Raw genomic sequence first — 22,738 nt, 5'->3', positions numbered from 1 at the left:
CGCACTTATTGTACGTTGTACGTCCTGGCACTTAAAAATAGTACTTATCATTGTGTAGCATCTTATCCGAGCTATCTTTGTTGTATACAGGGAATGGGTTAACCTAGTGATTGTGAGTGCTTGGCTCGGTTCTATGAACATCCTTACTGTACCCGACAGCGATATATGGTTTCTCTTTCTTCTGACAAATTAACTTATTTTAAATTGCTTTGGATTAAAGCGTCCTCTCAACACCCTGAATTTAAATGTTAATGTAAAAGGAAGTAAGAAAAAATATTAGGTAGATGTTAGCTTTGTAAGGATACAGTTCTCGTCCCCGCCCGTGTCCCGGGGCGGGCCGGGCATGTTGAGCAGCACCAGGCGGGCGTCGTGGGACCGGTTGACGATCACCTCGTTCAGCTTCACCGCCGTGTGCATCCGCCTCACGTTGGACTGGTCCCTGGAGGGGGAGAGAGACAGAGACAGAGAGAGAGAGAGAGAGAGAGAGAGAGAGAGAGAGAGAGAGAGAGAGAGAGAGAGAGAGAGAGAGAGAGAGAGAGAGAGAGAGAGAGAGAGAGAGAGAGAGGGAGAGAGAGAGAGAGAGAGAGAGACAGAGACAGAGACAGAGACAGAGACAGAGACAGAGACAGAGACAGAAACAGAGAGAGAGAGTGTGTTAAGGGTCCTTATGGCACTCACAGGGTTAGTGTCTAACGCTGCTTTCAGGCGTAACGACGTGATATGGTGTGAGATGCACTTTAAGGCTGAGTAAACCACCAGGACACTTTGTGCCATTGGAAAATGCTCTGTATGTGTCTCAGAAGTGTTGGAACAATGCTGTGTTCATTTTGACAAAAATGAGTATGTCCTATGTACACACTGCATGTTACACTCCTCGAGTGTGATGTGAATTTTGACCATGCTTGACAATGTCGCTCTCACTTGCTCAAGGTAATACCAGTGTGTAGTTTTTCGAAAACCATTACGACTGTCACGACTTTTTGATATTTGAGGTGGAAAAAGTTGTTCTGCTAAAACAGGCATTAAGTGTTCGGTCAAACGACGAAACCGATGAAGTCATTTATCCTCAGTCATTAAGATTCTCAAAACAGAAGTCGCTCCGACTCACGGTTTTATGCTGATGAGCTCTCTGAAGTTCTCTGGGGCGTTGGTGTGGTTCCTCCTCTCCGCCTCACACTTCTCCTTGGTCCAGGTCATGTGGACCTTCTCCGTGGGAGACTCCAGCACCTCCTCCTCCTCGTCAGAGTACAGGCTTCCCATGCGCACCAGGGAGTGCCGGTCCTTCACCAGTTGGGCCTTCACAGGACAACAGAGGATCAGGGGAGATGAAGTTCCGGGAAAACCATGATTTTAGTAGCTTTAGTAACTTGTTTATTTTTTACTTATTGCTCTGTTTTGCAGTTTTACATTTTTTGGATTGATGTATTAGCTGCTTGATTTTAAATTGAATATCCTCCCCATTAAAATTGCATGTCAAAGACTCTTCTTTCATGCCTTGAAAGAAATTGTATTTCATATATTAAAGCCGAGGATAATGGAAACCAATTCCGGTGTAATTACCTTAAAACAGCTTGCTAAGTGCTTTCACATTATGAAATCAGTTAGCAGGCCTATTCCAGCATGAGATATTTCTATCTCCCCGTAATTACAGACTTGATTTGAACAGTACACACCACGGTTGTAACATGTCCCCTAGCAGTTTTGCGACGGCTAAACCATTAAGACTTCACCACACTCCGCAACCTAATAGTTTGAGACATTCCCGTTTGAATTGAGTACATAGATATTTGTTGAATAAAACATATTGACGACATGAAAAGCAAAAATACTTTTCATATTATCAACACTAGCTATCCTTACATTATGTACCGAGATAACATGAGATAACGATACAGAATCTAATAGTCTAATAGTAATGTCATCTTATCCCGCCCTCTCCTGAGGCGAGAAACATATTTGGCAACAAATAAGTTTAAATGATTATGCTCATTCTCAATGAGCCTTGACACGTACCATTCAGTGAGTGCTACGGGGACATAGGGTTGAATTGCAGACAAGAGCCATTGTGACAAAAGGTTTATGTTGCCGCTAAGTGAGTGGGTGCTGCGCACTTGACTTGAATTGTTAAAGGAGTTTTTGCCATCATGATAATAATGATGATGATTTTTCTGGCATAATTTACATTTTGAAGCTAGCCAACCGTTTCAACCCCAAACGATTTGATCGTCCCACCAAAAACATTAGGCCTATTCAAAAATTAAAATACAGTATGATAAAAAGGTTAAGAAACAACAGGCAATGCAAAATCACACTGGAATGTTGCGATGTCCCCTAGTACCATGTAGAAGGTAAAGGATCTGCCAGAACTCACCTCTCGGTCCCTCTCTGCACTGGACAGCCTCATCTGCCTCAGCATCTGAGACCTCTGCTCCATCATCAACGTCCGCTCGTACGTGTAGGCGGAGATATCGCTGTCGTGCTGCGGAATCAAGCGTGTGCGAGTATGAGTGTGATACACTGGTCCACTACCAGGACCCCTATGTCTCAGCATGGGAGCTGAGCACGCAGACTCACCATCTCCACCACCTCCACCTCAGCCTCGATCCTTAGCTGGTAGAGGAAGGTGGCTAGGTCCTTCTTCATCTGGATGCTGTTGTCGTCCATCTGGGCCACAGTGAAGATGCGCATGTTGCACTTCCGCCACACCTGGAACACAGAAGCCAAACATTTTAACAACATTTACATTTTTTCTTTAGACTCAATTTGGATGTTACTTTCATGTTTGCTTCTTTTTTTCTCGAGGGAGATCAAATACATCAGGTACATGAAACAAAATCAATTGTATTAACCAAACATTATACGCTGACATATATACTCTTTGTTTAGTCTTGATTACCCTGTCACTAAAAATCGATTCATTCATTCATGAACTGTAAACCATCCATAAATCAGATCACGTGAAGCAGTGTAGATGTGTCTATCAGATAACATGACTCATAATCATACTTCTATTCATAAAGGCCAGTACTTGTCAAAAGGTTTAGCTATGAACTTAAAGAAGAGCTGTCTGGAGGAGTCCCTACTAGCGGTCACCTTGTGCTGCTTGAGCAGGAAGGGCAGCAGCATGAGCATGCCCCCGTCGTGTACGATCCACCACACGTCGATGTTGCCGTCGCTGAAGCGTTCGTGGTTGCTGGGGTAGAAGGACACGTTCTTGGGCACCATCAGGGCCAGGTGGGCGGCCGTGGTGCAGCGCACCGTGTCTGGGGGACGGACAGAGATCAGCCGTTAACAATATAAACAGGAACTGTGGATATCTACACCTGATGTGAGCAGTGGTGAGAAATTCCCCCCCAAAATACATATTTTTTAACTATATAGTATATATATATATAATATATATATATATTATATATATATATTTTATTATAAAAAATGTGCATGAAAAATATTCATTAATTTTTAGGACGTACCTATTGGTTAAAAATCGCTGCATTTTTTTTGTACTTTTTTCAATTTTAACAAAATAAAATAAAATGTAACTTCTTTTTTTTTACAACATTTTTTGGGGGATTTTTCAATCAAAACTTGAAGGACAAAAATCCCTGGTTCAATCTGAAACCAAAATCCCAGGTGAGCATCTTCAACCACAGAACTCAAAGGTTTTGTCCCTCTACACGTACTGATGAAGGTCTTCCAGGCGCGGGGGTCCTCGCTCTGCCTCCAGCCGTAGGGCCAGCCCATCACCACCGTGTTGTGCTTCATGCCCCCCAGGCCGCAGGACTGGATCAGGTGGGCAATGCCGTCCCTCACCTTGGAGGCCACCACCACCTGGCAGAAGCCCTTCACCCGCTCAATCTCCATCATGTTCTTGATGGCCTAGGGAGGGATGCGGCAGGGGAGACTTTAGAGGGATGAACCAGGAATTCTGCATTTGTGTTTATCCTTGCATGTCGTTATTACACTATTTATTTATTTATTTGTTAGTTCTTCACTACCTTAACATTGAAAATAATTATTTATTTGGAGTCATATTATATATTCAATCTAAATTTCTTCTTCTTCTTTAATATATTAAAAACCTTATAATATATTTTCTAAGCTTTGAATGTATGGGAAAGATTGATGTTGATTATTTTGGTGTTAGTGCGTGGACTGCAGTATAGACAGTATAGCCCCGAACAAACAAACCAACAGAGCTAGCCTGGTGGGCCAGATGTCTGCCTGCTGTCTCTACCTGTTCAGACGCCTGTGTTTCCCCATAGCTCTCCAGGAAGTTCCCCTGGATCACAGAGCCCACGATGGTCAGCCCTTTGCCCGCCTTGAGCTGCGAGGCGAAGGTCAGCAGCCGGGGGTACTTGACATGGAGGTCTTCGTCCATCTTCAGCAGCACCAGCAGCTGAGGTCTTTCAACAAAGATAAGAATACACAAAAGACTGTGAGTAAATACTTCAACACATTTTAGTTTATTGACTTTGAATCAGATGTGGTGCTCTGAATCAGGCCTACTGATATTGAGACCATCTTGTACCTTCTATGTCATGCTAGTTCCCTCACAGAGACACTGGCCAAGAGTGTATACAAGGCTTTATACGACACACATGCTATAGTTGGAGCTAAACAACAAGTGGCCTTGTTAAATATCTGTATAGCATAAAGGCCAATCCACTTATAACAATTAAAAAATTCTCAAAACACAATGTAGGTTACGATAATGCGGCTCATTAATTTGTGATATCACAACTCATTTCAAGTACATTACAGCCATACTAGATGGATAACTAAGTATGATCTTGCAATGTATTTTTAATGTAATGCATTTTTAATTGTTCTATATGCAAGGCACTTGCTATATAAAATGCTATACAAATAAAGTGTAATAATCTAATTAATATTACGACCATCGTTCGTCTGACAAATTGAGTCAAATCAGGAGTTAATGAACCTACAGTGGCTCGATTCCCCGTCCAGCAGAGTGCTGTCTTATATATGTGGTGTGTGAAGTCCCAGAGTGCTGAAGTGTTTTTCATCTGAAGCCCTACCTCCAGTTCTTGGTGTGGGGCGGCCCGACCTCCAGTCTCAGCAGAGCGTAGCGAGCGGCGCTCAGTGACAGGCCTCTTATCCCATCGCCCCACTCCTTCTCTGCCCTGTGGTTCCAGAGGCGGACACAGGTGACAGATAGCGGGAGGGACACAAATGGAAAAACAGATACACAAGTCAACACAGACGTGTGGCGTATGGTAAGTAGCTGCCGCAGCACCGGCAGCTTGGTGCAATACAGACAAAGAGGGGAAAACACACAGGGAACAGTCCTCCACACAAACACACCGGCAAATAACAGACTGTACCAGGGAGAGGATCGCAGCAGGAGAAGAAGGAGCAACCTTTTGATAATGTCAAAAGCAAGTCGGTTTGGATTTGCTTCACCCTGCGGGTGACTCATGCCTTTGTAGCAAACGTGTTCCAGTTGGCCCGATCCTTTATGAGTAATTCCTTCCAAATTAGTGTTCGTAAACGCTGTTGTTTCGGCTGAAATAACGTGATCGTAAAGGGGCTTGCAGGGGCAAGTCCTCGCTGTTACCTACTGATAGCATCCAGGAGGTGGTTTTATTTTGCATAATGGAGCATCATCTCTGAGCAAAACAACGGAAGGCCCGGTGTGTTTGAAACCTAATGGAGACCATGGCAACTCATTCCACATCCAATAATGGACAGCATGCTGGGTAATTCACTGATAATACTGATACTGATAATGATGAATGTAGTTGAATATCTAAGTAAACTACATGTTCTCAATAGGCAACAAGACTACGTACTCCCCATCATAATTTCTTACAAAAGGAAAAAGGTATTATCATTATCGCACGACATTAATGACGTGGTGAAAAACGAAAAACCAGTGACTCACCCTTGGTACTCGATGTACTTGTAGATAAGGCCGGCAATGCCCATGGCCACGATGGCGTAGTACCAAGACGAGATGAACATCAGCGCCACGCACATGATCATCCCCAGGAAGGACAGCGCCCTGCGGACCAGTGGAACGTCACGGTCAGTACATTGGAATGGTGTCTTTATAATGGACAGTTACTTGGAGGCACTGTAGTGGACGCAAAAAGTTTTGGTATCCACAGAGAGATGGACCCAGTTGTTCTCGTCTTAACCCGACATCACACCTCCACTCACCAGTGGTAGTACTTGAAGCGTGGCCTCCAGTTGGGTGTGCGCAGCAGAGTTTGGACGGCACATGCCAGGTTCACGAAGAGGTAACACATCAGGAAGAACCTGTTGGATCAACATGTATAGCGTTAATACACACTGGCGTCTGCATCGATGGAGCTCAAGGTTTACATAGAGGGAAGATTTATCCTCTGTGCAGACGTTTTAGAATTGATCGCAGGTCGACATTATACTTTCAAATTTTGCATGTCTACGCATGTCTACGTTGTATTTTTGCATTTTCTAGATTCCTGGGTCCTTCGGTATCTTGTCAACCATCACAATTCATCGGGTATTCGCATGAGTTAGCATGCATAAAACATGTTCAAAAGTGGGTGCTTGCGTGGGTGCTGCTGACAGCACCCACACATTTCTCTCTGAGAAATCAAGAGAGATAGAGAGATTAACTTAGAGAGACAGTGAGAAAGACAACGAGACAGAGTGAGAGGAACAGAGGAACAGAGAAAGAGAGAGAGAGATAGAGAGAGAGAAAAAGAGAAAGAGTGAAAGAGAGAGAGAAAGAGAGAGAACGAGACAGAGAGCTAGAGAGAGAAAGTGCGTTAGCTCACATGGAAAGGATGGGGGCCACCATGTCCAGGGAGGCGATGAGGATGCCTAGTTCAGCGATGACCCCAGTCAAGAGCAGGGCCCAGGTGGGCTCTCCGTTGGCCTTACCATGCCCAAACACCTGGCACGGGACGGGAGGAGGACTCATCAAACCAGCTCTTCATTTACATCATAGAGTTATGCAATGTGGTAGAGTTTGAGTGCTACATAATGTTGGGTGTCCACCAGGCTACCCCGTTTTGGGTTAGGGTCCGAGTTGTCCATGGGAACATCCCCGTTTATTTTCTGGCGGGTTTACCAAAGCTTAAACACATCATTGTAAACCATCGGGCCTGTTCTGCCCCAGTCCTTTACTACAGGCCAACATTCACCCTGAGAAGAGGAGGCTAAGTGGAAATAGGTCTGTTTTCCTTTCAGAAATATTAACATAAGATGTTTGGTTGTGACATGCCGAACTACAAATTTCCCCGCTTTTTATTTCAGAGATCTCCTTTGCATAATGGCTGTGTTGTTCATCCCACGAGCGGTGTGCGTTTGTGAATTGTGCTCGTACCCGTAGGAACGGGATGATGTTGTCCTTGGCGATGGCCTGTAGGAGACGGGGAGCACCGGTCAGGGACTGGAGCCCTGCCCCCACGGTGGAGAAAAAGGAGCCAATCACGATGACCCAGGGTGACGGCCAGGACAGAGTTCCCACCACTAGATTCTTATTGACCGCGTCCCCAAACCTTCATACAGCCGCAGGGGAAAGGTTTGTAAGAGTGAGAGTCTTTCAGTACGTTATGATTACCTATGCTAGGTGAGCAAACTAATATGACTTGGTTTAACGCACTATGCGTACAGAAAAACTGATCTATTTCTCATATTCTACATTTTGATGACTTACTTGTCCCTCAGGACCACACCTTCGATGCAGGCCCCAAACAGAACCACAGAGCTGAAGTCTGAACGCAGCAAGTCAAGGAGAATACTCTGTTACAATGCTCTGTTACAACTTTACATCCTCTTAGATGACTGGATTGTTATGATTCATATTCTAAATAAAATCATCTCAGGCATACATTGACTGTTATTATCACTTCAAGCGGTGGTTAAGTGTGGATACAGACGAGCGACGTGGTGGTGATGGCCAGGATGGTTCCCACAGGGATGGACTTCTGGGCGTCGCGGAGGTCTCCCGACCGGTTAGACCCCGCCATGATGCCTACAGGACCCGGGGAGAAAGGGAACCGGATCAGCTGATTACATTGTATTCCAATGCATCCACATTGGAATACTTCATGCCTGAAGTTTAAATGAAGAAAGGCAAGAGAGAAAAGGTATTAATTGATTTACATATTCAACAATATTAAAAAATCCATTATCAAACCTTCCTCACTGAAGAATACTAAACAGGTTTTGCAATTTCACTTGTATGAAGCTTAGTATGAATCTATCCACATAAACACGGGTTAGGATTAAGAACAGGGTTAGGGTTAGGGTTGGTTGTTAGGGTCTGGGTTAGGGTTGGTTGTTAGGGTTAGGGTAAGGGTCAGTGTTAAGGTTAGGGTAAGGATTAGTGGTTCCTGGTCTTTATGAGCGCTGTGAGGCGAAGGCATCGTACCTGTAGCGGAGGGAAAGAAGATCCCTACCAGCAGCGTGAAGGATGTGGCGATGTCTGCGGTCACATACATGCCAATGCTCTCCGCCGGCCCCTTGGCATCCACCGAGGACAGGCCCGCTTTCTCCATCACGTCATTCTTCTGCATGTAGTCCCCCCACATGTTGTCTGACGCAGGCAGACAGAGAGGCAGACAGGCAGACAGAGAGGCAGACAGACAGATAGGCAGGCAGGCAGACAGAGAGGCAGACAGACAGACAAACAGACAGACAGACAGACAGACAGACAGACAGACAGACAGACAGACAGACAGACAGACAGACAGACAGACAGACAGACAGACAGACAGACAGACAGACAGACAGACAGACAGACAGACAGACAGACAGACAGACAGACAGACAGACAGACCGACAGAAAGACAGACAGACAGACAGACAGACAGACAGACAGACAGACAGACAGACAGACAGACAGACAGACAGACAGACAGACAGACAGACAGACAGACAGACAGACAGACAGACAGAAAGACAGAGAGGCAGACAGACAGACAGACAGACAGACAGAGGAGTCAATACATTTTTTGACATTGGAAGAATTTGGAACAGGTTCACTTGACAGATAAATGCACAAGCAGAAATTAAATAATAATTAACTTATTATAAAACTGAAAGTGAATTATAATGTCTTGTGGGAAGGAGGAGTCCACCTGAAAATAACTTTCCTCAGATTAAAACATTCACCCAATCTGCCTGACAAAGTCCCACAGTGTATTATTTAATCACCACTGATAATGCCACTGGCCAGGCCGGGGATGGCCGGTATCTCCGTCAGGTTGTTCTGGCTGAAGTAGTCGTCACACTGAGCGCTGCTCACGTTCCCCTCGGGGCAGAAGGACCTCCACAGCTGGCTCGGGACGGTCTCGTTGCCCACCACCACCGTCTTAGAGCACACGTCGAAGAGGTCTCTCTCCAGGGTTCTGTTGCCCAGCATGCAGACCCTGCAGGGAGACGGGACGTTAAGGTAGGACAAATACTAAAGTACTTAAGTACTACTCAAAGTCACAATGACCAGTGCCACAGGAATACCTACCACAACAATGATAAGTAACAGCTAATAATCAGTCGGGACATTTGGAAATCTATGGATGGATTAAAAAGGGATATGACATTGAGAAGGCAAAATAAAGCTGCCATTTCTGTTAAAGAAAGAAAACAACAAAATACCGAATTATGCTATTTAGCAGACAGCGACTAGTATTCGATTTAGAATTACAGTTAGGCATCTTGCTCAAGGGAAGCCTTCCAGTAGGGTGCAGACATTGGGGGATCGAACCCTTCACCTCTAGACCCTCTGGTTGTTTATCAAGGTGGACTCACGTGAACTCCGGGGGGTGCGTGATGGACTTGATGGCACCGGCGTAGATGGAGAAGATGGAGATGATGACGCAGGCGAGGAAGAGCGAGGCCAGCTTGTTGACGTACTTGACGCCCACAAAGACCACCAGGGCCATGAGGCTGAGGCAGAGGGTCCCATACACCCTCATGTTGTTCAGCATGGCGCTGTCCCCGCCTTGGGGGCCGCTGGCGTGGAATATGGCCGCCTGGGGGAGAAGGTATTTCTGGAAAAGAAGAAGAAAAATTAAAGAGTACATTTGATTGAAAAATAAAATATATAAAACAATCACTGACTGCAGCAACTAAATGTTAAATCGTAGTTTTGTGCGAAAAACAGCTATTTTATTTCTGTTAAATATTTTTATCTCTGACCCAGCAGTCCATCAAGGTTATAGCTGAACTTCTTTGGGGGGCATAAAGCCTTGGCCGGAAACAGGAAAGGGGTGGAGTTTCACCCTGTTTCCTGGAGCGAAACTCAGATATTCTAACCAAGAAAACTAATTAGCACTGTAGAATGTTGGTGTATAATTGTAGAATTACTACTACGACTGAAAATACACAACGCAGAGTCTGTCCGAACAGTTTAGAAATAAGCTGAAATCTAACAGCACGAATGGAAGAAGCCCTCAGAAGGGGATTTAACTTTGTGTTTTCTGCAGTGGCCGGTCTTCACAGCAGGATTTGATCCAGCAACATGATTGGAAGAAAAAAATATGAGGGGAAGAAATGCAAACGCCTGTCCACGCAGATTTTAGCAGTTCTGCCGTCAGTCTTTAAACATCCATCGAAAGTCGGATGGACAAAAAGGACAAAACTAATCGTCTTCACCTCTCGTCATTTACGTATCTTGTCAAGAACCACTTCCCACAGTGGGCACGGTTGACGGCGTTCCAACATTCATCTTAGACAGCGGATAAAAACTAACCAGGAAGATTTCTATAGCCCCAAGTATGTACATGGCAGCGGCGAAGGTGGTCCCCAGGTAGAAACACAATCCCACCGCCCCTCCGAACTCTGGGCCCAGCGAGCGGGAGATCATGAAGTAGGCTCCTCCAGCTGAAAAATAGGACCCGCCGTTACAAACTCAGAATGACTCATAACTAATACCAGCACCGACACGCATTGTAAATTCTGACTGGGATTATAGTGTTGTTGCAATTCATCCACACTTCGGCCTCGTACCGCCCGTTACTCGTTATCCAGAGGGCTGTTTTGGGTTAACTTGTTCATCGGGGTTGGATTATTTCACCACACCGAATAAAATGTGATTCAGGGGTGGAGGGGTAGATAAAGGGAGAACTGTAATCGCAAATGTCTGTAGAGTGCATCATATTTTGTATCATAAAAACCTAACGATACAAGGGAGCGATAATACGGTATTATCGAGTTTATGGTATAATTACCTGGAACCACACCGTTCGTCGCAATGGCACTCATTGATATGGCTGTTAGCATTGTCTGTGAAGAAATGAAAAAATGGCCGATATAAATATAATGCTTTCATCTCTCATTGAGATCTTACATCAGCCGACGCTCCTACACTAACAATGAGAAGCAGGTTATTGAAGAAGCAAAAAGGGATAAATGTGTTGGAGGCTAAAAAAACACATGTTTAACACTGATAGCTTTGTTTGAAATGATTCACATGCCACCCTGCCCTGACTTCCGTCACCAGGCAACACACAGAGTGTATTCTTGTTTTATTGACTGTTGGGTGAAAGCAATGGATTGTGACCCAGATTCATATTGGAAACAACGACCACGTGTGTTTGTGTGTGTGTGTGCATGTGTGTGTGTGTGTGTGTGTGTGTGTGTGTTTGTGTGTGTTCGGAGTGTGTGTGTGTGTGTGTGTGTGTGTGTGTGTGTGTGTGTGTGTGTGTGTGTGTGTGTGTGTGTGTGTGTGTGTGTGTGTGTGTGTGTGTGTGTGTGTGTGTGTGTGTGCATGTGTTTGTGTTCAGAGTGTGTGTGTGTGAGTACTTACACACGAGCAGCACATGAAGACGATGATGAGGGACTGAGCGATGCCGGCCGTTCCTACGATCCAGGTCAGCCGCAGAAACAGAATCACCCCGAAGATGTTCTGCAGGCAGGGCAGGTACACCCCCATCAGGGTGCCCATGTTGGGGGCCTGTCGGAGGGGAGTGGACTCTTAATACAACAGGGATGGAGTATCTCACACTTCACCAATTCATAACAGGTAAATACACACAATAGTTTATGTGATAGTTCGGGGTGTGAATAAAATCTAAAATGAATGTAATCTAATCGAATATTCGTGATTCGCTATTCATGAACTCAATCCACAGTGAATAGGTGCACCTAATAGACACTTGTAACAAATGTTACACAGTACACCTTACAGGGAACATGTTTAGAGCAGGAAACATGTTAAGAGCAGGGAACATGCTTAGAGCAGGAAATATGCAGAGAGCAGGGAACATGTTAAGAGCAGGGAACATGCATAGAGCAGGGAACATGTTAAGAGCAGGGAACATGTTAAGAGCAGGGAACATGCATAGAGCAGGGAACATGTTAAGAGCAGGGAACATGCATAGAGCAGGGAACATGCATAGAGCACGGGACATGTATAGAATAGAGTCATCAGATGACCTCTGACCTTCGGGGCCTTCTTGCGGGAGACGTTGGCGCTCTCCTCTTCCTCGTGCTCCCGGGCTCCCTGCGTGATGTTGGTGTAGTTGACCAATCGGCTGAGGAAGCTGGAGACCTTCGGACGTATGTCCAGCTCTTCCTGTAGGGAACAGAGGAAGGAGGTAGCCATGGAAGAGTTGATCCAATGCATGAATGAATACATCTCATAGGGGAGGGACATCTTGTTTGGGAATGTGTAGGCTACAGGTGGACTGCGGACGGACGGCAGATGGCTCAGGTGGTAGAGAGGGCTGGCTGGTCACCCGAGGGTTGCCAGTTCGATCCCCAGCTCCTCCTAGCTGAGTGTCATGGTGTTGATAATTATCTTTCTCTGATGAGGCGGCTGTCGCCTGGCATGGCTGACGCCTCCGTTATTGTGTGAACGTGATTGTGACCGTGTGTGTGTGTGAACGTGTTTGTGAATGGGTGCCTTTTAGGTGTTTTTAGAAAAGTGCTGTATAAATGCAGTCCTTTTACCAATTAGACATTAGGATTCGACCCCCCAACCTTATGACTGGGAGTCAAACAGCTAGTGTACAATCGTGAAAAGTTAGTACTATTACCTCAAGAAAAACTATGTCTACAATTATTTATATTATTATTCCTTTAACTTGTATTAACACTGCTACTGTTATAGCAGCACAACCAATACAATTAACAATAACAAAGAACCACACACAAAATAAATCAATTGCTCTTAGAATACATTTTCCATCTGCAGATCTTGCGATCATTACGTTTAATGACTGTGTGTCACACGGTCCATAATAAGGATTATTGTGATGCGAGCTATTAGCTCAGTGGGATCAAAGCTAACAAGGTAAACAGCTGTTTGCAATAACAGGGGGCTGCGTTCCAATGTTAAGTGTCATGGCGTGGAGACGCAGCACATTAGCCTACACTGGAAAGTGCACAGCATAAAGCACTAACGGGGCGCATTTGTATTGCATCTATGTGAGCTCAATCATCACCATTGTGATTTGCACCACACTCTGCAACCATACCCAAATGCTCCTAACCTTTGTCCCATTCTCATTTCACTGTCTGATTTCCGAGAGTCCCCACCGTTATGTCTCTCTCTCTCTCTCTCTCTCTCTCTCTCTCTCTCTCTCTCTCTCTCTCTCTCTCTCTCTCTCTCTCTCTCTCTCTCTCTCTCTCTCTCTCTCTCTCTCTCTCTCTCTCTCTCTCTCTCTCTCTCTCTCTCTCTCTCTCTCTCTCCGCCTCCCTCTCTCCCTCTCCCTCCCTCTAGGCTAGTGTGGTTGTAATATGTTATGTAGGATGTTTCTTAGTAATGTGTAGCGTTTGTATAAACAGACCTCAAACAAGGCCAGATTCCGGTCGTAGAAGTCGTTTTTCCTGGCAGCATCCACATTATTAAGGAATGGACTATCTTCTTTGTGATTCCCAAGTCCTACAAAAGAGACACATTTGAGAGACAAAGTAAGAATTGCTCAACAATGTATAATATATATACTTTGATGAAAAATACAAAACATGTCAACACATCCATGTTGAATCCAATTGAACAAATATGATTGCTTCATTGTATGACCTTAACAATTTATGCAACCTGCAATTTTGAGGAAACATATTATTGTTGTTTTAGGATGTCATTATCAATTACAGTAAGTCATTTTTTTTAATGAAATGTATCGAGCAAAGCAAGCAATTTATATTCAAAAAGACTTTGATATATTTTCCAGTTCTACAGTCGAAACCTTTTTCCAGTTACAGTGTTCTGCGCAACATTCCCCAGAATTTGAATTACACGGGTGACCTTCAAGTCAAAACATAATTTTCCAAAGCAGATTTTGAGCTGAGAAGCTTAAAATCTTACAAGGGATGAATCTCAAGAAACTGTGGCGAACATTGCCCTTGCCGAACCACTGGCAACCATGTTAACGTAGCTTAGCAAACTTGAGGCAACAATTACTGTTGTAATCTAATTTCATCGTCAATAAAATCCTGCATTCCAGGGGGGGGAGACAATGCAGCAGAGAAAAGCTGAGCGCCTAGGGCCAAGAAAGTGAAGCTGCAATTCACACACACACACACACACACACACACACACACACACACACACACACACACACACACACACACACACACACACACACACACACACACACACACACACACACACACACACACACACACACACACACACACACACACACACACAAACACACCTCATTAACAAAAAAAACTAGCATGTGATCTTTGGGTTATTAGAGCATGTAGAGTTTGCCACTAAAACCTTCCTGCTAAATTCAATTACGCGACAACAAAACACTCCCAGCTCAGTGGGCATGAAACAAAGTACCGGAAGACCCTCGGCGGTGCTCTCTGCTGCCTGCATGCATACCTAAAGTACAGCTGCTGCAAAGTGGAGCTGGCTGCGTCCCCGTAGAGCCCCTCCACTCACCTGTGGTCCAAACCCCCTTGTAACTGCTGTTGTTGTGGGGCAGCATGGTTGCTGAGGTCCCTAACTGGGCTGTTGTACTATGATGTACTACTCCCTATGATGTCGGCTGTGGTGCAGCACTGTGCTCTGAGCTGCGAGGGGAAAAGTCAATCACCATTCAGGACACACAGCATCACCCAGGGTCAACAAACAACCGGAGGCCCCGGCACGCACGCTCATACACACATGGACACCCGGACACACACTATAGTCACACGCAAACACGCTAACAGACTGTGAGATCCAACACAACAGCTTTCACTGTAAGTGTTTTTCATCATAAAAAGAGGTTGAGTTATGTTATAAATTTATACAGGCTAATAGTGATGCATAATTTGCCAGGAAATGCTGAATACTCTTGCAAACAAAACAGGGAATATGACCCCTTTTAAATACAAAATAAAAATTCCCCCAAAACGGTGGCGATCTTGTTTGCAAGATAAGACATAAGCAATGCTTATGCTGCCCTCTAGTGTATGAATGCTCTTAGTGGCTCTTCAGGAATATCAATAAAAACAGAAAACAATTATTTGATGCAGTGCTCAAGGTTGGATGTGGCTTTCTAATGCAACATATTTTGAGGACCTGTATCATGACATGTTCCAATCTTGAAGTCAAAAAAAGAAAAGTTCAGGCCTATATTTGCGATGCATTCAAACATTGATCCAGTTGTAAAGGAAATTAGTTCAGGCTTGTACCCCATCAGAGCTGGTTATTCATGTTTACGTACATTTTAACTTGTTGCTGTTGACATGGTAACGCTGTAAGATTGCCACAGGGCCCTCTATTCACTGCATGGAGCCCTCAATGAAGTGCATAAGGTCAAAGGAGCTAGCGAAGGGGTGTTTGGTGTGTGTATTTGTGCGTTCCTGTGTGTGTGTGAGTGTGGGTGCGTGGCTGCGTGTGTGTGTGTGTTTGTGCATGCCTTTGGCGGGGGAGGGTCTCCAGCTAATAACTTCACTTTGGACTTCTAATTACAAAGATTAGGGATTAACTCTGTTACAAAGTCACAAACACACACATGCACACACACACACACACACACACACACACACACACACACACACACACACACACACACACACACACACACACACACACACACACACACACACACACACACACTGGAGCTTGCCTGCCATGACAGCCTTGTGTCAGGGCACACAACGGTAGCACAGGGGATTTATGCTAGCGTGTTTCGACAAGTCACTCGTTGGTCTCTCCTCTCTGAGAGACGATCCACCACCTCTCCGGGGCTGAAACACTATCTGAGATAGCTGGGAAGGTAAGAGTAACCGCACAAGCAGGTTTTGGAACAAGCTGAGGTATTTTAATTAAACTGCCTCCTTGTTTCAGGTGACCACCCCGGTGCTGATGAACAGATGAGCGCTGTGTATGAGTGATGAGATGAGTTGTACGGGACATCGAGAGAGCATGTCACACTAGTCTGTGACATGTCGGACCTTTGGATGGAGATGATGTCATGGGATCACACTGACCCTTCTATGGCAATTACAGCAAGTCAATATTAGCTGTTGGACTATAGAAGCAGGGCACGGTGTCTCCTTGAAGGCTGTGATCAATGATCATCATTTCCGAAATATTACACCGTTGTGATGATAATGAATATCACCCCTCAGCATTAACCCCCAGAACTTCTCCAGAATGTTCCGGGGTTGGGAGACTTAGTAACCAACAGGCATTTGTGCAGATGGGTATCAGCCAGAGAACGCTAGATCATCAAAGAATCCAACCTCCCTTCAGGCCATCCTCAAGAACTTCCCCAAAAGATAGGACTAGTTAGCTAGCTTTAGATAAGGGACTGCCTAAATTTGCCCAAAAGGCTTCTAAAATACATTGCCAACCCTATAGCATTAACAGCTCTTTGACACAGGTGGCTGTTTCGTCTCTTCAGCTGACCTTGGGTCTGATAATCACCCGAAAAGATGGACACAGTGATATGAATTTGATGGGCCTTTCATGGGCTAGATTAGTCCTAATTAGAGTACAGTTTGTATGACAAATTGGTCATGTGAAAGCATATTTCAAACCCAAGACCGGATCAGGGAATCACAACCGAGACGTCCTGGATGAGGTGGTCTTATAGGTCTCATATGGTATACACAGTGAGACGGGTACCCTGTTGGGTTTTGCATGGTGAGAAGGGAACTGTCATTACCATGACATTAATGATGGACACACACAACCCCCACTGCTCAAAACTTCACAAAACATGTCTTGAGCGATTAGAAGCAGTTGTCTCTAAAACACGTGAAGCTGGGGCACTAGTGTCCTGTACGGCATTTTAGTAGTGGCACCAACTAAATAACACATAGTGTGTTTGTATGCCTATGTGTGTTTGTACGTGTGACTGTTTGTATGTCTGTTTGTGTAGGGGTTAAGAATAAGCCCTTTCTACCTTGAGCCTCTACTTCACAACATCTCGGCCCTGATAACCAAAGAAACCGCCAACACTGTCACTGCATAGCCAAACTGGGATTCTTCAAAAACACATAAACATAGATTTTGTTATTAATAAGTTAACTGACAAATGAGGGGCTTTATTATAGCTTTTTCCTTCTATTTATAACCTAGTGAGAAAAGTCAGCATGCCAGGACTGTTAGAGCCGATTAGCCGTGGAAAACAATATCGCTCACCATTAGCCCCTTGGGCTGTGAAAGCCGCTTTGCTGAACATCCCGTTTAATGATCATTTAATACTGAGAGGCAGAGAAGTCATGCAGTTTAGCCCACTCTACCATGGGGGGTAAGTTGCCAATAAAACTGTTTGCGTGTGTGCGTTTGTGTGCATCTTTCTCCGTGCTTCTTTGATGAACAAGTGTATAAAGCGTAATGATGTACAGATGTCACAAATATATGAATATCTATGTGTATAAAACGTAGGTCTCTTAGCCAGGCCCTCAGTTTACTTTCTTGGTGGCTGAGCTAATAATAGTAATATAAGTTTATTAGTCAGTATGTCATGGTTGTCACCTGTGCTATTACCTACTCAATAGAAGTTTGTAGCATAACTTCATCCAATATTTGCCAAATTCACCAGATGTCCGACCATGTCGTCACATGCAACAAACACCGCTCAAATCAGTTCTGCAACACTTCAAACGGCGTGCAGGAACATCATGGTTCCTTGATCTGGAAGACTCCTATCACAAGACCAGAGGAATGCCAGCGTGCGATGCAGCGGTGCATGCTAGTTCTTGACTGGCGCTAATGATGAGGAAAACGACTGAAAAAAGTCTAGAAGGTCACGAAATGTGAGAGTCGGTGGATCAGTGTTGATGTTTTCCGGGCTGCATAGTAATGCCATTGAAGACAGCATGGTGTCTGTCATTAGCAGAGAATATCTGTTCAGTATATTGAAAAGGAATCCACTGATGAAGCTTCCAGACATCCCTCTGATAGGAGTATTTAACAGATGGTGCGGCAATTATGATAACACTTAAAACCAGTTTGCAAAATAAGCATGGATGTCTCCGAAAGCCTGTGGAAGAGTTCTGTCTACTTCTCAGGGAAAGCATTCCACGATATACCATTCGGGAGAGCTGATCCAGTGTCTTTCACTTTGTCTCAAGCCTCACAACAGCCGTATAGAATGCTATGTTCTTTGCACATACCATAGGGATAAAAATACATATTAATTTTGCACAGAAGTTTGTTTCTGGAATGAGAGCATTAGGATGACGATCAATCTGTTGGCCTATGTAATTATACAGCACTGAACTTTAAAATGGCTCTGGGTATTATATCAATTAATGTCAATGTCAATGTTCAGTATCCAGGGTTATTAAACATATTTTATTTCATTCGCAAATGCATTGGTAATATAGGATATTTCATATTTAGTTGTGTTGTAAACAGCACCAGTATCCATATCCATAATTAAGAACTTATGAAAAACGATAAGAAAAATGATATAATGTGTTTGTCCTTTCCTGTCCGACCTAAAATGCCAGAACCTTGGAGTCTGTCAGCATGAACTCATTTTCCAATAGGGTCACAAGGTATCCCTGTCCTTAATCATGAGTGGCCAAGTTTAATACGACCTTCAAGGACACAAGCAACTTCGCTAGCCTCAGGGAATAGTTTAAGGTAAGGGGAAAAGGAAGGGCTTCCTGCTGTTATAAACCGATAATATCAGGTTTAGTTCAGGTCATATTTGCTGTGCCCTATTCTGTGTTTCACTGGTTTCTCACAAAGGTTTTCAAAACAACATGAAATTTACAAACCTATGTCACATAGAATCAGATGCAGACATCCCACATACTGAATGGGCATTTACCCGATACATTACGGCAACAGCATCGCCAGTCATTCTTGACAGCTGGTCCAATAGAAGAATATCAATGCTTAAGTTCTTAAGTTCAGGCAAACACTGAACAAACAAAAGCGACCACATGCTCACCTATTATAAGGGCGCTATCAGTTTGAACAACCAAATTAATCAACTGAGAAACTCAATGCAATATCAACATATCAGCATTCAACATGCGCCCCCAAAATAAACGCTATAAGTCTTTATAAACAGACAGCAGCATGTACCCGCACACACACACCCACATATCTATCATGCCCTCAGCATGCCTGACCCCCACTGCCCTGTGAACATAGTCTTAAGCCGTTGTGTATGATATATCTCAGCATACGGTGTACGGGAGTATCATATACACCATGTGTTTGGACTGGATCAGAGCGAGCCACTGTTCTTCCAGAATGTGTTAAACCTGAGGAGGGACTCACTCTGAACTCTTCCAAAGCAACACTATCTGGCAGACAGCCCCGTAGCTCCATATAGGAGAAAAAAAAACAGTAGTTGGGATCTTTACGGCTCAGATGCCTTGCTGTAAGTCACTGGGGCAGCAAGTTGGGCTTTTGTCAACTGGTCTGTCTGCTGTTTCTAACGTTTCCTGATGCAATTGAATGAAATAAGGGCTGTAAGCATGCACAGTGTTGCCACGGTGTTAAAAGATCTCAAAGCATGGGCACATGTAACGATGCAACTTATTTTATTACACTACATATAATGTTTTGTAAAATAATCTAATTTAGCACATGACACCATCAAATAGAATGTAAGGATAGCATATATGCACAAGGAGGAGAACGCGGTTTCCGCTAAGACAGTTTGAAGTGTGTACCCAGGCCAGCAGTTCACAGAGAGACACAGATCCAGCACATGGCCGGCATACTGCACTGGTCCTCTAGTGGAGGGCAGCTCAGCTACAATGGCCACAGTGTTCAGTGAGCAACGGGGCACAGAGTTGTGTTCTCAGACCTGAACAAACTCAGCCCTGTGACAGGCTAGCAGGACGGGACATGACACTGGGGTCCTTCAGCATGTTCCATACACGGAGCCACCACACCCACCATGAAGTCACGCTTCATACGCCCGTTCTTGGAACACACATCTGGCACAGCGGTGTTGTTTTTATCCGGTTCCACCCTCGACTAACACGATAGGAAAGTTGAGTTTCTCCATCACATCTTTTTATCACTTTCAGGACAAATTAAAAAAAACGATGTTTATTCAATGAAGATGAACCCAAGGATTATACCGGTCAGGGAGACCAAACCTTCCTTAGAGTCTCTCCTGCCATCACTAAAACTTCCGTTACCGATTCAATTAAGCAAATTCTCTTTTCAGGACCAGTACTTTCTTTTAAATATTTTGCAACAGGGGACACACAACGCTACTGACAACACATCACCCACATCCATAAGGTTATGCCAACTGAATTTTAAGAGTTTTGTTTGAACTGGAGAAGCCGTTGTGATCATTTCCATAATTAAAGATATTCTATCACTCGCTCTCTCTGGCTCATGTGTTGAGGCAATAGAGCTTAAGTCTTATTCAAATGCTTTAGGACATACTGTTGGTTTTCTTTAAAATGGAAAGGCAGTGGGATCAGAGGCAAAAAGAAGTCACTGGAACAAATTGATCAGCCCATAGCCATAGCCATAGCACATAGCTAAACGGTCTGGCCTTAATCTTATCAATATTCTCCATGCTTGAATTAACATTTCATATTTCTTTCATGCACTTCTTTGCATTCGAGGGACATAGTATCAGAAAACTTTGCCACAATGTCCTGAAACGCACTCCCTCCTTTTAACACAGTTTCATACGTCGGATAGACTGATAGACACATGCGCTGACAGACAGACAGGCAGACATATGTGCAATCTGACAGGCAGGCAGATAGACAGACAGACAGACAGACAGACAGACAGACAGACATACAGACAGACAGACAGACAGACAGCACGTGGGACAGACTTGTGTGTCGTTAACGGTGGTTCTCCTGGTTAAAGATTAACCGTGCTCAATGAGTTTACACGACCTGACATGGACTGTCAGAGAGGTTTACTGGCAGCCACGCAGCAGTAAATGAATGGGCAGCCAATGTGTGCGACCGCGGCCAGCCCTGTTCCATACAGTAGTAGACCTCGGGCCGGCCCACCCAGCCATGTCATGGTGCGGGGGCAGCCACTCCCAAGCCTGGCCTTTTATTAGCCCTCTGCCTGGCTAAGCCTTGTCTCTAGTTTGTCCCTTTGTTTATTTTATGGTTTTGTTTGCGACTCCACAGTCCACCCAAACCACCAAGAACCCAGCAGTCATGAAATCCAATCCAGCACCAACACAAAGACTCTCCTTCTGTGTGCCTCCGGCTCTGTGTGAAGGAGTCAGCCATATCTGGTTGTCTTAGTTGCTACAGTACACACATGTGGAAACAGAGAGGGAGAGAGGGCCAGACAGACAGACTGAAACAGGCTGAAACAGGGAACTGAAACCTGGGGTGCTTTGCACTGCGTAGTGGAGCTGAGTGCGCTCAGCCTGCTCTTTGTCAGAGGAAATCCTCTCTTGGCACAAACACAGCTCCATCTTTTGTCCATGGGAGCGCTTGTTTTTGAGTTTTTTAGTTTCCCCTTTGCTGTAGGGCTGTGCTCCTGCCAGTCCCTCGCTCTCCCCCCCCCCCTCTCCTCCCCCCTTCTCCCTCCCTGGCTCCTTCCCAGGAGCTTTCGCCTCCCACATTGTAGTGTCTTTGTCCCTATTCCCCATACATCTTTGAGAGGAGTTTGGGGTGTAGGGTTGGGGGTGGGGATCATTGTGGGGGTGATGGGGCAGACACATGCCCAAGTTCTGTTGAATTCGGGGTTCATCCAATATCACAATCTTCTCTGCTTCCTTCTCTGTGACAGCAGTGTCTCCGAGAACATACCCCCTCGAGTGAACTTAAAAGAAAAAACTTTCTGCTGGGAAATAAAAAACCAAACAGTGCCTGTTGACCTGAGAGATCACCATGGAAACCATGAGAAACCAGCTGCTCAGAGCACTCGCTAGACACTTATTACCAGCTCCCCCCCCCCCTGAGGACGTGTCTTATCGCCCCCCCCCGGATGAGATAAGTGTTCCCGTGAGCGAGGAAACAAAAACAAAACAACAAACATGGTAGCCAAGAAGCCAATCGGAAGCGATTAGATGCGGTTGCTGTAAGTCGGCGGTGCCTTGGGGGCTCCTCACCATCAGAGCTGGCCGTGTCCTGGTGGCCCGGGTAGCCTCCGCCAGCAGCATCCCTGTGATCCACCCAGTTGAGCCCTTCCAGGCTGTCATAGTGGGACTGGCCGCGGTCCTCCACCGGCACCACTGTGAAGTGAGGCATTGCTGGTTGTTGTTACTCTTCTTCTTCTTCCTCTTCTTCTTCTTCTTCTTCTTCTTGTTTTAAACTCAGCCTCCTCCTTTTGGGTGTCTTTAGGCAGCACTCCTACATAACGGGCTAGCTGTTAGCCACCCACAGCCCAACTCTCACTCAGAGGCTTCAG

General features: G+C 45.0%; 1 protein-coding gene across 2 annotated transcripts in view; it reads right to left on the bottom strand.

The window, feature by feature from the left end:
• slc12a4 (solute carrier family 12 member 4) overlaps positions 1 to 22,738 on the bottom strand; it is a 24,545-nt gene extending 1,807 nt beyond the window's left edge. The window contains exons 1-23 of one of the 2 annotated variants that reach the window (XM_056607316.1): positions 22,440 to 22,738; positions 13,752 to 13,846; positions 12,404 to 12,535; positions 11,768 to 11,914; positions 11,190 to 11,244; positions 10,712 to 10,842; positions 9,769 to 10,010; positions 9,175 to 9,389; positions 8,390 to 8,554; positions 7,892 to 7,990; positions 7,673 to 7,730; positions 7,340 to 7,514; positions 6,789 to 6,907; positions 6,187 to 6,285; positions 5,909 to 6,028; positions 5,043 to 5,147; positions 4,238 to 4,406; positions 3,684 to 3,879; positions 3,094 to 3,263; positions 2,575 to 2,706; positions 2,372 to 2,479; positions 1,109 to 1,296; positions 306 to 439 (exon numbers count right to left, since the gene is read on the bottom strand). In XM_056607316.1, coding sequence (XP_056463291.1) covers positions 306 to 439; positions 1,109 to 1,296; positions 2,372 to 2,479; positions 2,575 to 2,706; positions 3,094 to 3,263; positions 3,684 to 3,879; positions 4,238 to 4,406; positions 5,043 to 5,147; positions 5,909 to 6,028; positions 6,187 to 6,285; positions 6,789 to 6,907; positions 7,340 to 7,514; positions 7,673 to 7,730; positions 7,892 to 7,990; positions 8,390 to 8,554; positions 9,175 to 9,389; positions 9,769 to 10,010; positions 10,712 to 10,842; positions 11,190 to 11,244; positions 11,768 to 11,914; positions 12,404 to 12,535; positions 13,752 to 13,846; positions 22,440 to 22,578 — 3,193 coding nt within the window. In that variant the 5' untranslated portion in view covers positions 22,579 to 22,738. Of the gene's footprint in view, positions 1 to 305; positions 440 to 1,108; positions 1,297 to 2,371; positions 2,480 to 2,574; positions 2,707 to 3,093; positions 3,264 to 3,683; positions 3,880 to 4,237; positions 4,407 to 5,042; positions 5,148 to 5,908; positions 6,029 to 6,186; positions 6,286 to 6,788; positions 6,908 to 7,339; positions 7,515 to 7,672; positions 7,731 to 7,891; positions 7,991 to 8,389; positions 8,555 to 9,174; positions 9,390 to 9,768; positions 10,011 to 10,711; positions 10,843 to 11,189; positions 11,245 to 11,767; positions 11,915 to 12,403; positions 12,536 to 13,751; positions 13,847 to 14,860; positions 21,859 to 22,439 lie in introns of those variants that run through there. The other variant, XM_056607317.1, reaches the window with a different exon arrangement.

This window comes from Gadus chalcogrammus, chromosome 14, assembly GCF_026213295.1.
Source record: "Gadus chalcogrammus isolate NIFS_2021 chromosome 14, NIFS_Gcha_1.0, whole genome shotgun sequence".
Taxonomy (NCBI): Eukaryota; Metazoa; Chordata; class Actinopteri; order Gadiformes; family Gadidae; genus Gadus; species Gadus chalcogrammus.
Note: the sequence above shows the minus strand (reverse complement) of the source record. Positions and strands in the feature narration are given on the sequence as shown.